This window comes from Mustela putorius, unplaced genomic scaffold (assembly GCF_011764305.1).
Source record: "Mustela putorius furo isolate JIRA1106 unplaced genomic scaffold, ASM1176430v1.1 tig00003913_pilon_pilon_pilon, whole genome shotgun sequence".
NCBI classification, from domain to species: domain Eukaryota; kingdom Metazoa; phylum Chordata; class Mammalia; order Carnivora; family Mustelidae; genus Mustela; species Mustela putorius.
Genome location: NW_025422060.1, coordinates 8,147,800 through 8,163,591, shown reverse-complemented (window position 1 = coordinate 8,163,591; position 15,792 = coordinate 8,147,800). Strand labels below are relative to the sequence as shown.

The window sequence follows — 15,792 nt, the reverse complement described above, 5'->3', positions numbered from 1 at the left end:
AACATGATGCTCTCAGGCTTGTTTTTCTTTTTCAACCTTTCCTTAGCAATTTGGGGTCTTTTCTGGTTCCATGCAAATTTTAAAATTGTTTGTTCCAGCACTTTGAAAAATGCCAGTGGAATTTTGCTTGAGATGGCATTGAAAGTATAGATTACTCTGGGCAGTATAGACATTTAACAATGTTTATTGTTCCGATCCAGGAGCATGGAATGGTCTTCCATCTTTTTGTGTCTTCTTCAATTTGTTTCATGAGTGTTCTGTAATTCCTTGAGTAAAGATCCTTTACCTCTTTGGTTAGGTTTATTCCAAGGTATCTTATGGTTTTGTTGCTATAGTAAATGGAATCAATTCTTTAATTTCCCTTTCTATATTTTCATTGATAGTGTATAAGAAAGCAGCAGAGTCAGTTGCTTTCTTATTCCTTTTTATTTTTCTATTGCTCTTTGTTATTTGATGATATTCTGTAGTGGTATGCTTAGAGACATTTATGTATCTACTATAGGTTTTTGTACTGTAGTTATCATGAAGTCTATATAAAACAACTAAAAACTCTTTTAAAGACCATAAGAACTAATTTTTGAAAGCATTCTAAATCTCTATACTTTAACTCTCCACTTCTATTTTGTTTTTGATATCACAATTTACAACATCATTTTAATCCATTAACAAATATGTGTATAATTATCTTTACCATTTTTGTTTTTTAACCTTTATACAGGCTTTATAAGTGATTAACCCACTCCCAAACTTACTTGATTTTGAATTTTAGTTTATATTTATCTGTACCAGTGAGATTTATACTTTTATATGTTTTTACCTGCCTTTTTTTTTTTCCAGCTTAAAGAACGACATTTAATATTTCTTGAAAGTTGGGTCTAGTGGTGATGAATTCTTTGTGCTTTATGCTTTTCTGGAAAATATTCTCTTTCAATTCTGCAGGGCAGTTTTGTTGGATAGGGTATTCTTGGTTGGCAGTTTTTTCTTTCCACTCATTATAGGTATACCTCTGAGATATTGTGGGTTCTGTTGCAGACTACCACAACAAAATGAATGTTGCAATAAAGGAAGTAAAATGAGGGTTTTTTTTTTTTTGTTTCCCAGTATATATAAAAGTTGTGTTTACATTATATTGTGGTCTGCTAAGTGCACAATAGTATTATATCTATATCTGTCTATCTGTATACCTTAATTTAAAAATACTTTGTTAAAAATTGCTAAACATTACCTGAACTTGCAGGGAGTAGTAATCACTAATGGCTACTAACTGATTACGGTGGTAGTTGTGAAAGGTTGAGGTGACTGGACAATTTCTTTAAGATGACAGTGAAGTTTGCCAGAGCAAGTGACTCTTCCTTTCATTCCTCTGTAGCATGTAATGCTGTTTGATAGTGTTTCACCTGTAGTAGAACCTCCTTGTCGAAATTGGAGTCAATCCTCTCAAACCCTGCTGCATATTAACTAAGTTTACATAATATTCTGAGTCATTTATTTTCATTTCAACAATCTTGATAATATCCTCATCAGGAGTAGATTTCATCTCAAGAAACCACTTCCTTTGTCCGTAAGAAGTAACTCCTCATCTGTTCAAGTTTTATCATGACTTTGCAACAATTCTGTCTAATCTTTAGGCTACAAATTCTTTTTACATTTTTTATTGTATTATGTTAGTCACCATAAAAATAATTAGTTTTTGAAGCAATGTTGTTCCAAAATTCATTGTTTCTAATTCTAGTTCTTTTCTACTTCTACCTCATCTGCAGGGACTTCCTCCATTGAAGTTTTGAACCCTTTAAAGTCATCCATGAGGTTTGGAATAATAAACTTTTTCCAAACTCCTATTAATGTTGATTTATGACATTTTCCCATCAATGATGAATGTTCTTAATGGCATCTAGAATAGTTTTTATTTTGCCTAGATTATCAGAGGAATCACTGTCGGTGGCAACTATAGCCTTATAAAATATAGTTTTTAGATAAGTAGACTTGAAATATGAAGTGACTCCTTGATCCATGGGCTGCAGATGGCTATTGTTTTAGTAAACATGAAACATTAATCTCTTTGTACATCTCCATCAGAGCTCTTGGGTAACCAGCTACATTGTCAATGAGCAATAATATCTTGAAAGAATTTTTTTTTTTTTTTCTGAGCAAGTCTCACAGTGGGCTTAAAATCTTCAGTAAACCATGTTATAAATGCAAGTGTGTTCAGCTTGCTTTTTTGTTTTATTTATAGAACAGAGTAGATTTAACATAATATCTAAGAGCCATAAGATTTTCAGAATGATAAATGAGCATTGGCTCCAACTGAAAGTCACCAGCTGCATTAGCCTTTAACAAAAGAGTCAGCCAGTCCTTTGAAGTTTTGAAGCCAGGTATTAACTTCTCCTTGCTATCAGTGAAAGCCCTAGATAGCATCTTTTTCCAATAAAAGACTATTTCATCCCCATTAAAAATCTCTTATTTAGTATAGCCACCTTTATTAATTATCTCAGATCTGGAGAACTTGCTGCACCTTCTACATCTTCACTTTGTGCTTCACCTTGCACTTTGATGTGATGGAGATGGTGTCATCCTTAAACCTCATGAACCAACCTCTGCTAAGTTCACACTTTTCTTCTGTAGCTTCCTCACCTCTCTAACTTTATGGAATTTAAGAGAGCTAGGACCTTGTTTTGGGTGAGGCTTTGGCTTAATCCTGTGGCTGGTTTGATTTTTTTTTTTCTCCAGATGACTAAAACTTTCTCCACATCAGCCAAAAACCTGTTTTTTCTTCTCATTTGTGTTGACTGGAGTAGCACCTTTAATTTTCTTCAAGAACTTTCCCTTTGCATTCACAGCTTGGCTGACTATTGGATATAAGGGGTTTAGGTTTCAGCCTGTTTCAGATTTTGCCATGCCCTCCTCACTGAGCTTAATTATTTCTAGCTTTTGATATAAAGTGTGAGGTATATGACTCTTCCTTTCACTATCCACTTAGAAGCCATTGTAGGCTTATAAACTGGCCCAATTTCACTATTGTTTTTTCTCAGGGAACAGGGAGACCCAGAGTGAGGGAAAGAGATGGGGGGAATTGCCCCCCATTTGGTGGAGCAGCCAAAACACATACATTTAAATTTGCCTTCTTATGTGGATATGGAACAAATAAAAGTAACGTCAAAGATCCGAGGTCACCATGACATATAATAATGGAAAAGTTTGAAATAGTTCAAGAGTCACCAAACTGTGTCACAGAATTACCAAAGTAAAAAAATGTTGGAAAAATAGCACCAATAGACTTGCTTAGCAAATTGCCACAGATCTTCAATTGACAGAAAATGCAGTATTTATGAAGCACAACAAAACCAGGTATTCCTGTATACATCATGCAAGTCTCTATGGGCCTGGAAAATTTCTGAAGAATCTGATAGTCTTGTGTGTGTGTAGGGGTCACCTCGTATGTAAGTTTTATTTTTTTTTCCTGTTTTTAAGATCCTCTCCTGTCTTTGACAATTTGATCACAGTGCATCTCAGTGCTAATCTCTTTGGGTTCATCTTATTTCATATGCTGGTTAATATTCTGGCCATCCTAGATCTGCATGCCTATTTCTCCAGGTTAAAGAAGTTTTCAGTCATTATTCTTTAAATACATTTTCTACCTCTTTCTCTATTCTTCTTAGGAGACAACATTAAGCAGACCAACATTCACATTATGGGGTCCCCAAAGTTCCATCAGCTATATTCACTATTTTTTAATCTTTTTTTTTTCTTTTTGCTGTTCTAACTGGATAAGTTACACTGTCCTGTCCTTTGAATTCATGGATCATTTTTTTTCTGTGTTTTCAAGTGTGCTGTTTAACCTCTCTGTAGTATTTTTCTCTTCAGTTATTGTGTTCTTCAGCTCTGTCCCTTTTATTAAGTACTTTCTTTTATATTTGTTGAATTTTTCACTTGGTTCATGTGTTACTCTCCTGAATTGAGTGGACATCTTTATCACTGTTATTTTGAACTCCTTGCCAGGTACATCACTCATCTCCATTTCATTAAGATCTTTTTCTGGGGTTTTCTCTTGTTCTTTTGTTTGGAACATATTCCTCTATTTCTTCATTTTGATCTATTCTCTGTATTGATTTCTATGCATTAGATAAAAGAGTCACATCTCCCATTCTTCTCTGGCTTATTAGCTCTTGGCTGTCTCTCAACCCCTGTGACTGTCCAAGCAGCCTACTTTATTTTTAGTGGCTTCGAGAAGTGGAGGTTGTGCCAAGATCTTTCACTGTCTCAAAGGGGAGGATCTTAGTCAGCATCTGGATTCATGCTGATTGGAAAGCAGAACTTCAGGTAGCAACTTTTATAGTTTGCAAATGGCATTGATTCTCTAATTTCTCTTTCTACAGTTAAATTGTTAGTATATAAGAAAGCAACTGATTTCTGTGCATTGATTTTGTATCCTGCCATATTACTGAATTGCTTATTGTCACTATCTTAAACTGGAACCCTATCTTCTGTCTTTTTGATAATAGCCTTTCTAATAAGTAGGAAGTGATGATAATTGTGGTATGAATTTTCATTTCTCCAATGAGTAGTGATGTCTAGCACTGTTGCATATACCTATTGGCTGTATTTATGTCATCTTTGGAGAAATCTGTTGAGGTCTTCTGACTGAGAGACCCTGGAACTGGTTCCTAGGTAGGAATGAGATTTCTCTGATACATGAGTGGCCCAGACTCCTCCTGAATCCCTTGGCATATGATGCTAGATCCCATAGGTCTCTCAAAGGCACTAACATTTAGTAATGGATGCTCATTTATTGTTGCGTTGAGGGACAAAAACGAGGGATATCTTAGGCTGCTGTGATGCTAATATCACTCTTCAACCTTAGGACAATATTATTTGTTGTAGGTATATGTTGGTACAAGTGGGAATGTTACAATGGGATGAAGTTCCAAAATGACTAGGTCATGGTGTATATGTACTTCTCATTTTTGTAGATAAAGCCAAATCACTTTTTATAGAGGTTTATAGTCTATCCACAGTATAAGAGTGCCTATTTCTCTAATTAACTTTTTGATTTTGTCAGTCTGGAAAATAGCAATTCATTATACCTCTCATTTGCATGTATCTTTATGCTTCCTTTCCAGTGAACTATCCCAATTCTTTGTGAATTTTTAAAATAAAGATATTTTTAAATTAATCTGTACACCCATGTGGTGCTCGAACCCACAACCCCAAGATCGAGAGTCACATGCTCTACCAGCTGAGCTAGCCAGATGCCCCACTTTGTATATTTTTGTTTGGGGGCCTGGCCTTTTGCTTATTGGTTTATTGGCATAACAAAATTTAGAACATCTTTGTTTTCTATAAAAACAAAACAAAAACCATAAAACCACAACAACCAAAAGAACCAGGGTGGCTTTGTTAAGAAAGAAAAACTTTGTTTTAAAAAGTGCCTCTTCCTTCAAGCCGATCCTGCCATGACCAAAACAGTTTGCAGAGTGGGAGTATTTGATGCAGAGTACAGCAAAGCCCTATAAGTAGAAATACCTTGAAGGCCCTCTGTGGCTGATCCTCACACTCCGGCTCCCCTGGAAAATGTTTTAAACTCAGGTTAGAATTCAATAGGCAAAATTGCTGAGTCAGAGAAAAAAGTGAAGACTCACCAATCCCCTCAGGGAATCAGTAGTACACAAGTTGGTAAACATGTAAAAAGATAAACCATGCAATAGCTTTTAAAAATTAAACTATGGAAGTACAGAGAGGGTCCTTTGTGTTTGCTGAGAGGGCAGGGTTCACAGGGTGAAAAAAGAAAGGCGCTTGAGGGTTGTCCTCTTCCTGGGGCTGGAGCCATTGGCTGTCAGAGTCTGTGTTGTTGGGTACTTGATAGCACCCAGGGAAATTGCTCTAGGGAAGTTTTATGAACCTCACCTACTTCTCCCATGGCATTTTCCCCCACAGCTCATGTGTTCATCAGTGCAGAAGGCTCTGTTTGAGGAGGAGGACCATGTCAAGAAGTTGCAGCAGAAGGTGGCCACTCTGGAGAAGCGGAACAAGCAACTTCGGGATCGGGTGAAGAAGGTCAAGAGGTCATTGAGGCAGGCACGAAAGAATGGTCGCCACCTGGAGCTGGTGAACCAGAAGCTCAGTGAGAAGTTAGCAGCTGCAGCAGATGCCCTCCCACACATTAATGCCCTGGGGCAGGAGCCACCAGGTGCCACGTACCTGCGGGGGTAACAGCCCTTGAGTAGTGGTCTTGCCTGACTCTGCTGGAACATGTTGCCTCTTGCCAGGGATTGTAAATTAATGGTAGGTTTTAATGTGCACATAGGTCAAAAAGTCTTGTAGTTGTTTTAAATATGCATTTGGTAGTGGCTAGTTACTTGAAGGGGCAAGTCTTGTTATTTTCTCAGTTGCTGGGCTCCTTCTCCTCCCTGCTTCGCTCCCAGACTCAGTGCTTACAAGTCCAGAGGCAGCACGATCCTGGAATGTCATGTGCTCTCCTAAGGCCTGTCTTCAGCTTTCAGGAGCACACTGGAAAGTCTGGGGAAAGAATATTTTAGAATCTTTAGATGTACAAGAATCAAGGGGCTCAGCCTTATTGCAGAAGAGGCTGTGAGATCTCCAGCTCTGAGCTCCAGGACCATCATTGGTTTTGAGAAGGGATCTGCAGCAAGTCTTGGAACTTTTGGAAGGTGGATGGCAACCTTGCAAAGCACCCAAGGATGTCTGTAAATAACCACGTGCATGGTGTCTCTACTCCAGCCAGCTGAAGCACAGCTTGTAACAGTGCAGTGGGGAGACAGGGGTAATTGAACAAGATGAATTATACCTGATTTCCAAGACCAGTTACCCAGAGTTAAAGAGGATACCTATGGGTCACTTTAATCTAAAGGGGAATTGCCTTTGTGGACTGGTCATGTTTTATCAAACTGTGTTGCTGAGTTGGCAAGAGCCTGCACAATATCTCAGCCCCTGCTAAATGCAAACTTACTGTCGGCTCATTAATTCCTTCCAGCTGCTCTGAATTTGAGGTGAGTTGACCCAGTACACTGTTAACTTCTGCAAAGATACCTCCTTACCTATTGGAATCAAGTGACCTTGCCTCATTCCCATCCAGGCACCCAAAGAGCTTGTTCCAGGTGGTTCTACAGAGGCTTGATGCAAGCATTTTCACCACCTAACTAAACTGGCTGTAAGGTAGTTTTGTTCTCAGAGAGAAAATAACTGTCAATAGAGACATGAAAGCAAACTAAGTTTCATTTTTATATTACGTGAAGCTTAGCCCTCCTAGTAGTCTATGACCAGTCTACATAGTGGTTTTAAAACAGTGGATGATAACTCCATATATCAACTTGATAGAAAATACAGTAACTGGGAGTGTGAAATAAGACTGGAAGGCCAGATTGCATACCATACTGTAATAGATATCAGTTATAAAAATAACTGAGATATATAAAAAAAAGATTATCAGTTATAAAAACTCAAATGCTTTACAGCTTTTTTGTCTGTCCCATAGAACTTCTGAATGTCTATCGCCAGACATGTATCGTTATGCTAAGAATGAACAGTCATGTAGACATCTTTCATAATGTAATACAAAGCTCAGTTACAAACATGCATCCTAGGATTTTGGAAAACAGATACTTCTCTTAGAAAGGACATAATAAAGAAATTAGTAAGGTCCCTCTTGTATTTTCTGTTAGTTTATCTTTTATGGCCAAATTGCCTTCTGCCCAATGAGTTATGCAGTGAAAATGCTTATGGTGGAAATACCAGACAGGGTTCCAGGCATTCCAGTCTCTGCTTCTGTATGCAAACACCTTCTACCCACCAGGACTGCCCACCCCTGGGAGTAATAATGTTTGCACATGAGCCCACCTGTCAGCATATCAGGTTTTGTACATGACCTCAGAGCACTTCCCCCTGTTTGGAAAGAACCTGTAAAGACAGTACTGCCAGTAAGAAGGGTATCCACATATAGAACAGCTGAGCCCTTAATTTAGGTACATTTCATCCAGTGGCAGTTGGGTTCTTAAGAAGGCAACCAAGTGGTCATCTTGTGACTACATTCTGATGGACCTTCAGATCTCGAAGTCCCTCTTGCTTTTCCAGATAGAACTTTCAGGTTCCTCATCAGGAAATCTGCCCCCAGACCACTCCAGACCACTTCCACCACTGGAAATGGCAATTACATGGTCAGATTTCCCTTCCACTGCCTTTAGGAAAACCACATTTTTTGGCTCTGGCAGCTGGTTGGGAGGATGTACCTGTGTCACTTGAGGCTACTGCTTAAAGGGGGTTGTCTGCACTCTGGACTGGATAGAATGGCAGTTTTTGCTTCATTTCCAAGCTTCTACTACTCCTTTATTAGCTGTATCCTTCATAGTACAATAGTTTAGTCTTTCTGGGGCCATTTCATTAAATCATTTTGGCTTCCACCCAAGGGAATGACAAGCCTAAGGGTGATTTACAGCTAATGTTTTGAGAACTGTGGAACCTGGATCCCTACAGATGCATTATGTTCTGCCTTTTTAATAAATACGAGCAGTATTCCAGCCACAATGGTAAGGTGATGTGTGTTTCTTTGGGGTCAGGGAGATTCCAGCTTTGGCCTGGAAAAGTACTTTTTAGATCCTTCTGGGGAAGCATCTGTGAGTAACACCTGGGACACATAGAAGACTGAGCTCAAATCTCTTGATGTTCCTGTGGGGGGATATGGCTGAACCTCTCTGTCCCAGGGTTCCCACCTTTCAACCCACCTGCAGAAAAACAGTGGTATCTGCTCCTCATAGGGGAGAAGAAGCTTCATTAATCAATGTCTGCAAAAATATATTTGAATCTGTTGCCAAAGGAGGAAGCCCCCCAGGTCCCTGTTATCTGCTGCATTGTCATCTTACTGGAGCCCTTTCAACCTGTTTATTGTACCCACAGGAGTTTTTTATGCAAGAAGAATCCAAGTACTTCAAAATTGATAATGCTACAAGAGGTTGGTTGAGCATATCTCTGAGATACAGACCACTGTTGAGCTCTACTTTGGAAAAGTCACTTGGCCTTCTCAAACCCCAAAGTCACAAGCGAAATGAGGCAGACAGAATCTAGAATCTTTGTCAGAATCTAGAATCACAGGTCACCATGTGAGCTACAGCTAGCGTGGGGTAGTTCTTGGGCCTCCACTGTGTGTTTAAATATGAATGTCCAGACCACTGTTCCTACCGATTTTTTTTTCTTTTGATGTCACACTTTTCCTGGTACCCAGTAACAGGGATTCTCACATCTGTGATGCAAGGCCCCATATCTCTTAGGGGAGAGATAACCTAAATTGTTGATTCAGCAACAGTCCATATTCTAAAATAGTCTTAAAAATCAAGCACCTAGTGTGTATTAGGCTCCTTTACCATATTCTCATTTACTGTTTCTTATAACTTTATAAAATAGTTGTCATGTTCCCCATGCTTAAAGAGGAATCTGGAGTTTCAAGAGATTAATTGCCCAGTGAAACACAAGTAGTATAAAGTGGCCGAAGATTCAACTCCATCTTGATTTCCCTCTTTATACTTGTTCATGTAAAATGAGGCTAGTAAACACTTCTCCCTCAAAGGCTGTTCAGAAGATTGAATAAAATCATTCCTTTAAATGCTTAGCTTGGTTCTTGACACTCTCCAAGCACTCAAGATAGAAGTGCCCACAAAGACCCAATGCAAGTCATAAATGAGATGTTATTTGGTGGGATTCCATGTAATTTTCCTATTAACAAGAGGAGGGATAAAAACTTTGATCATCTCAATAGATACTGGAAAAGTGTTTGGCAAAATAAACATCCATTTATGATAAAAACTACAACAAAGTGCATCTGGAGGGAATATACCTCAACACAATGAAGGTCATATATGAAAAACCCAAAGCTAATATCATACTCAATGGTGAAAAATGGAGAGCTTTTCCTCTAAGATCAATATTAAGACAGGGATATTCACTCTTACCACTTTCATTCAGTATAGTACTGGAAGTCCTAGCTCTGGCAATTAGACAAGAAAATGAAACGAAAGGCATCCAAATGAAAGACATCAGATTGGAAGATGCAAAATTGTCAATACTTGTAGATCACATGCTGTTATATATAGAAAACACTAAAGAGGCCACCAAAAGCTGTTAGAATAAACAAATAGCATGACACAGAATTGACAAGCAAAAATCTTTTTATATACTAATATAGAACTATGAAAAAAATTAAAACAATGCCTTTTATATTTGCATGAAAAAGAAAACCTAGAAATATATTTAACCAGAGTTAAAAGATCTGAACACTGACATTGCAAGACATTGGTGAAAGAAATTAAAGATGAGTATTATGCTAAGAAATAAGGCAGACAAAAAAGACAAATAGCATATGATCACTTATATGTAGAATTTTAGAAAATGAAGAAAAAACCAGAAATGGACCCAAGATACAGGAAATGAACTGTTGGCTATTTAAGGGGGAAGAGGATAAAGTTGAGTGAAAGAGGTAAACAGGATTAATATATCCAAATGTCCAGTTACAAAATAAATCATGGGGATGTAATATACAGTGTAGGAAATATAGTCAATAATATGGTAATATACTTATGGTGACAGATGGTAATTGGACATTGTGGGGATTTTGTAGTATATAAAAATATCAACCACTATTACATATGAAAATAATTCAATGCTGTATGTCGATATACTTCAATTTTTTAAGAAAGTCCTCCAAATTGGAAAGGAAAAAGTAAAACTGTCACTACTTGCAGAATGACATGACACTATATATAGAAAACCTTAAATCCTACACCAAAAAACTGTCACAACTAATAAATGAGATAAATAAAAGTGCCAGATAGAAAATATAGTAAATTCTGTGGCATTTACACACACTAATAAACTATCAGAAAGAGAAATTAAGAAAACAATTTCACTTACAACTGCATCAAAAATAATAAAATACTTAGAAGGGCTATATACACTCCAATGTTCATAGCAGCACTATCCACAATAACCAAACTGTGGAAAGAGCCAAGATGCCCTTCAACAGATGAATGGATAAAGACAATATGGTCCATATACACAATGGAATATTACTCAGCCATCAGAAAGGATGAATACCCAACTTTTGCATCAACATGGATGGTACTGGAGAGATTATGCTGAGTCAAATAAGTCAAGCAGAGAAAGACAATTATCATATGGTTTTACTTATTTGTGGAACATAAGGAATAGGATGGAGGACATTAGGAGAGGCAAGGGAAAAATGAAGGGGGAGAAGTCAGGAGGGGATGAAAAATGAGAGACTATGGACTCTGAGAAACTGAGGGTTTTAGAGGGGAGGAGGATGGGGGATGTGTTAGCCTGGTGATGGGTATTAAGGAGAACATGGATTGCATGAAGCACTGATTGTTATAAGCAAGCAATGAATCATGGAACACTACATCAAAAACTAATGATGTATGGTGTCTAACATAATAAAAATTTTAAAATGTTGAGTGAAATAAGCAGAGAGAGTCAGTTGTAGGGTTTCACTTATTGTGGAGCATAAGAAATAACATGGAGGACATGGGGAGATGGAGAGGAGATGGGAGTTGGGGGAAATTGGAGGGAGAGATAAATCATGAGACACTCTCAGAAACAATCTGAGGGTTTTGGAGGGGTGGGGGTTGGGAGGTTGGGTGAACCTAGTGGTGGGTATTATGGAGAGCACATATTGTATGGAACAATGGGTGTGGTGCATAAAAAATGAATTCTGGAACAATGAAAAATTTAAAAAATAAATAAACAAATACAAAATAAAATTAAAAAACAAAGAAAAATTTAACCAACAGAACAAAGACCCATAATCTGAAAAGTATAAAACCTCCTGAAGGAAAGATTCATGCATTGTTGGTAAGAATATAAATTATAGTAGCTACTATGGAAAACAGTATAGAGGTTCTTCAAAAAATTAGAAATACTGTACAATCCACCAATTCCACTTCTGGACATTTATCTTAAGAAAATAACACTAATTCAAAAAATTATATGAACTATGTTCATTGGAGCATTATTTAGAATAGCTAATACATGGAAGGAAACTAAATGTCCATCAATAGATGAAATGGACAAAGATGTGTGTGCATGCACACACATGGAATATTAAATAATATTAAAGAATGAAATCTTGACATTTACAAAAACATGGATGGACCTAGAGGGTTTTGTCCTAAGGTCAATAAGAGAAATTAAAATATTGTGATTTCACTTATATGTAGAATCTACAAAACCAAACACAGAACAAACAAAGCAAAACAAAGACAGACTCATACAGAGAACAAACTAATGATTGCTGAAAGGGAGAGGTATGAAAGGATGGATGAAATAGGTGAAGGGGATTAATAGGTAGAATACCTATTAACAGGTAGAATACTCCAATTATAAAATATATAAAACACAGTGATATAATGTATGGCATAAGGAATATAGTCAATAATATTGTAACAAGTTTGTATGGTGACAGGTGAGAACTAGATATATTGTGGTGCATTACTAAAGTACATAAATATCAAACCACTACATTGTATACTTGAAAATAATACAATATTTTATATCAGTTACTCAATTAAATTGTTGCCTGAGAAGCAGTTTTTGGTTTAGTCTCCAGGGAGGAGCTGTGATCCTCCTCAAAGACCAAGGAAACCAGTAGACACAAACTCTGCTCTCTCACACTAGCCCTCTCCAAGTTACCAATATCCCTATAGAAAGAACTTCTATACACATCTAAGGCCCCGCTTCTGTGGCTGCTGCCAACAGGCAGGTCTCTATGTCACCTGACTCTGAGAGCCAATGGGGCTACCATTCAGGAATCCCACAGAACTGTCAAGAAACAAAAAGGTAATTTTTAACCCCTTCCCCCTCAAACTCAGTATAGAGGAAGTAGACACACATGCCCATCTTCCAGTCTTTCCCTGAAAGGGGTCTATTTGTATACTTCAAAAGCTGCTGTCTGGGGGGCCAGACTTCTAATTTACTGTGCACCTAGAGGCTGACTGGAACCTCTTTGAAGACCAGGGATGCCAGCAGACATCTGGTATCTTGGCCTATCCCTCTACCTGCTCTAAGATCTCCCTAGAATGCACTTGTACATGCTTCTGGTCCAGCTTTTGTGTTTGCCACCTAACGGATGGGCTTCTCAATCACCAGGGTCTCATAGAGAATGAGGCTTGCATTCATGAGTCCTACTGTAGCATACAAAGCAGTTCTTAACAGGCTCAGGAATACCCTTACACACACAGCTATATTCCTAGGCCCAATGCAAAGAGAGAAGCAAAAACACCCACCTTCCATTTCTCCCTAAATTGAGCCCCCAAGTACATACTTTCCCAGGTGCTGCCTAAGGATCCAGTTTCCAACTTGCTTGCAAGTAGGTGCTGACTGCAATCCTTCCCTTTGGAACCCTGACAAGTTTTGGCAACCCTCAACTACTGGGAGCTAGTAGGAATAAAGATAGTGGCTTGAACACTTACAATGATTAAAACAACAACCAGGAACATGGACTAGGATGATAAATGAATTTTGTCTCCTACAATGAGACCACTGTTAAGACTGATTTAGGTGGCTGTTTCATCTAATGCACAGGAACGAACACAGAGTGTCAAGGGAAATGATGAAACAAACTATATTCCCAACTAAAGAACAAGATGAATCTCCAGAAAGATCTTAATGAAACAGAGGTAAGGGAATTAACTGATAGAGAAAGGAAATATAATAAAATACCTGACAGATTACAATGCTGATGGATATAATTACTGAACTTAAAAATTCAATAGAGGCATTGAACAGCAGACTAAACTATAAGAAAAAACCAGTGGACTTGAGACAGGGAAGTAGAACTCATCCAATCATAGGAGCAAAAGACAAATGATTAAAGATAGCTTAAGGGACTTAGGGTACATCATTAAACTGACCAACATACATATTTATAAGGGCCCAGGAAGCAAAGAGAGAAAGAAGGGGCAGAAAGTCTATTCAAAGAAATAACGGCTGAACACTTCCTTAACCTAAGAGACATGTAGATTCAAGAAATACAGATTTAAAAAAAGATGACTACAGAGTAAAACACATTATAATTAAATTGTCAAAAGTTAAAAACAAGGAGATAATCTAAAAAGCATCAAGAGAAAAACAACTTGTTATGTACAAAGGAGCCCACATACTATTTTCAGCAGGTTTATTAGCAGAAACTTCACAGGCCAGAAGGGATTGGGATGATGCATTCAAAGTGCTGAAAGCCATTCCAAAGCAACAGAATACGCATTCTTCTCTAGCACACATGAAACATTCTCCAGAATAGATCACATCCTGGGTCACAAATCAGGTCTCAACTGGTCCCAAAAGATTGGGATCATTCCCTGCATATTTGTAGAACATAATGCTCTGAAGCTAGAACTCAATCACAAGAAGAAAGTTGGAAAGAACTCACATACATGGAGGCTACAGAGCATCCTACTAAAGAATGAATGGGTCGGGCACCTGGGTGGCTCAGTGGGTTAAGCCACTGCCTTTGGCTCAGGTCATGATCTCAGGGTCCTGGGATCGAGTCCCGCATTGGGGGACTCAGCAGGGAGCCTGCTTCCTCCTCTCTCTCTCTCTCTGCCTGCCTACTTGTGATCTCTCTCTGTCAAATAAATAAAACCTTTAAAAAAAAAAAAGAATGAATGGGTCAACCGGAAATTAAAGAAGAATTGAAAAAATTTATGGAAACAAATGGAAATGAAAATACAACTGTTCAAACTCTGGGACACAGCAAAGGTGGTCCTGAGAGGAAAGTATATAGTGATACAAGCCTTTCTCAAGAAACAAAAAAGGTCTCAAGTACACAACCTAACCCTCCACCTAAAGGAGCTGGAGAAAGAACAAGAAAGAAAGCCTAAACCCAGCAGGAGAAGAGAAATAATAAAGATCAGAGCAGAAATCAATGAAATAGAAACCAAAAAACAATAGAACAAATCAACAAAACTAGGAGCTGGTTCTTTGAAAGAATTAATAAGATTGATAAACCCCTGGCCAGACTTATCAAAAAGGAAAGAGAAAGGACCAAAATAAATAAAATCATGAATGAAAGAGGAAAGATCACAACCAACACCAAAGAAATACAAACAATTACAAGAACATATTATGAGCAACTATACACCAGCAAATTTGACAATCTGGAAGAAATGGGTGCATTCCTAGAGATGTATAAACTACCAAAACTGAACCAGGAAGAAATAGAAAACCCGAACGGACCCATAACCAGTAAGGAGATTGAAGCCGTCATCAAAAATCTCTCAACAAACAAGGACCCAGGGCCAGATGGCTTCACAGGGGAATTCTACCAAACATTTTAAGAAGAATTAATAGCTATTCTCCAGAAACTGTTCCAAAAATAAAAATGTAAGGAAAACTTCCAAACTCATTTTATGAGGCCAGCATTACCTTGATCCCTAAACCAGAAAAAGACCCCATCGAAAAGGAGAATTACAGACCAATATCCTTGGTGAATACAGATGCAAAAATTCTCACCAAAATACTAGCCAATAGGATCCAACAGTACATTAAAAGGATTATTCACCACAACCAAGTAGGATTTATTCCTGGGCTGCAAGTTTGGTTCAACATCAGCAAATCAATCAATGTGATACATTAATAAAAGAAAGGACAAGAACCATATGATACTCTCAATAGATGCTGAAAAAGCATTTGACAAAGTACAGCATCCTTTCTTGATCAAAACTCTTCAAAGTGTAGGGATAGAGGGTTCTTACCTTAATATCATCAAAGCCATCTATGAAC

At 37.9% G+C, this 15,792-nt stretch overlaps 1 protein-coding gene across 1 annotated transcript in view; it reads left to right on the top strand.

Annotated features, from left to right (window-relative positions):
• The window catches only part of CCDC3 (coiled-coil domain containing 3), a 123,915-nt gene extending 115,380 nt beyond the window's left edge, over nt 1-8,535 (top strand). Inside the window, exon 3 of the mRNA XM_013047011.2 lies at nt 5,932-8,535. Within this exon, the coding sequence (XP_012902465.2) occupies nt 5,932-6,207 (276 nt within the window). The 3' untranslated portion in view covers nt 6,208-8,535. The remainder of the gene's footprint in view (nt 1-5,931) is intronic.
• Nucleotides 8,536-15,792: the final 7,257 nt, after the last annotated feature.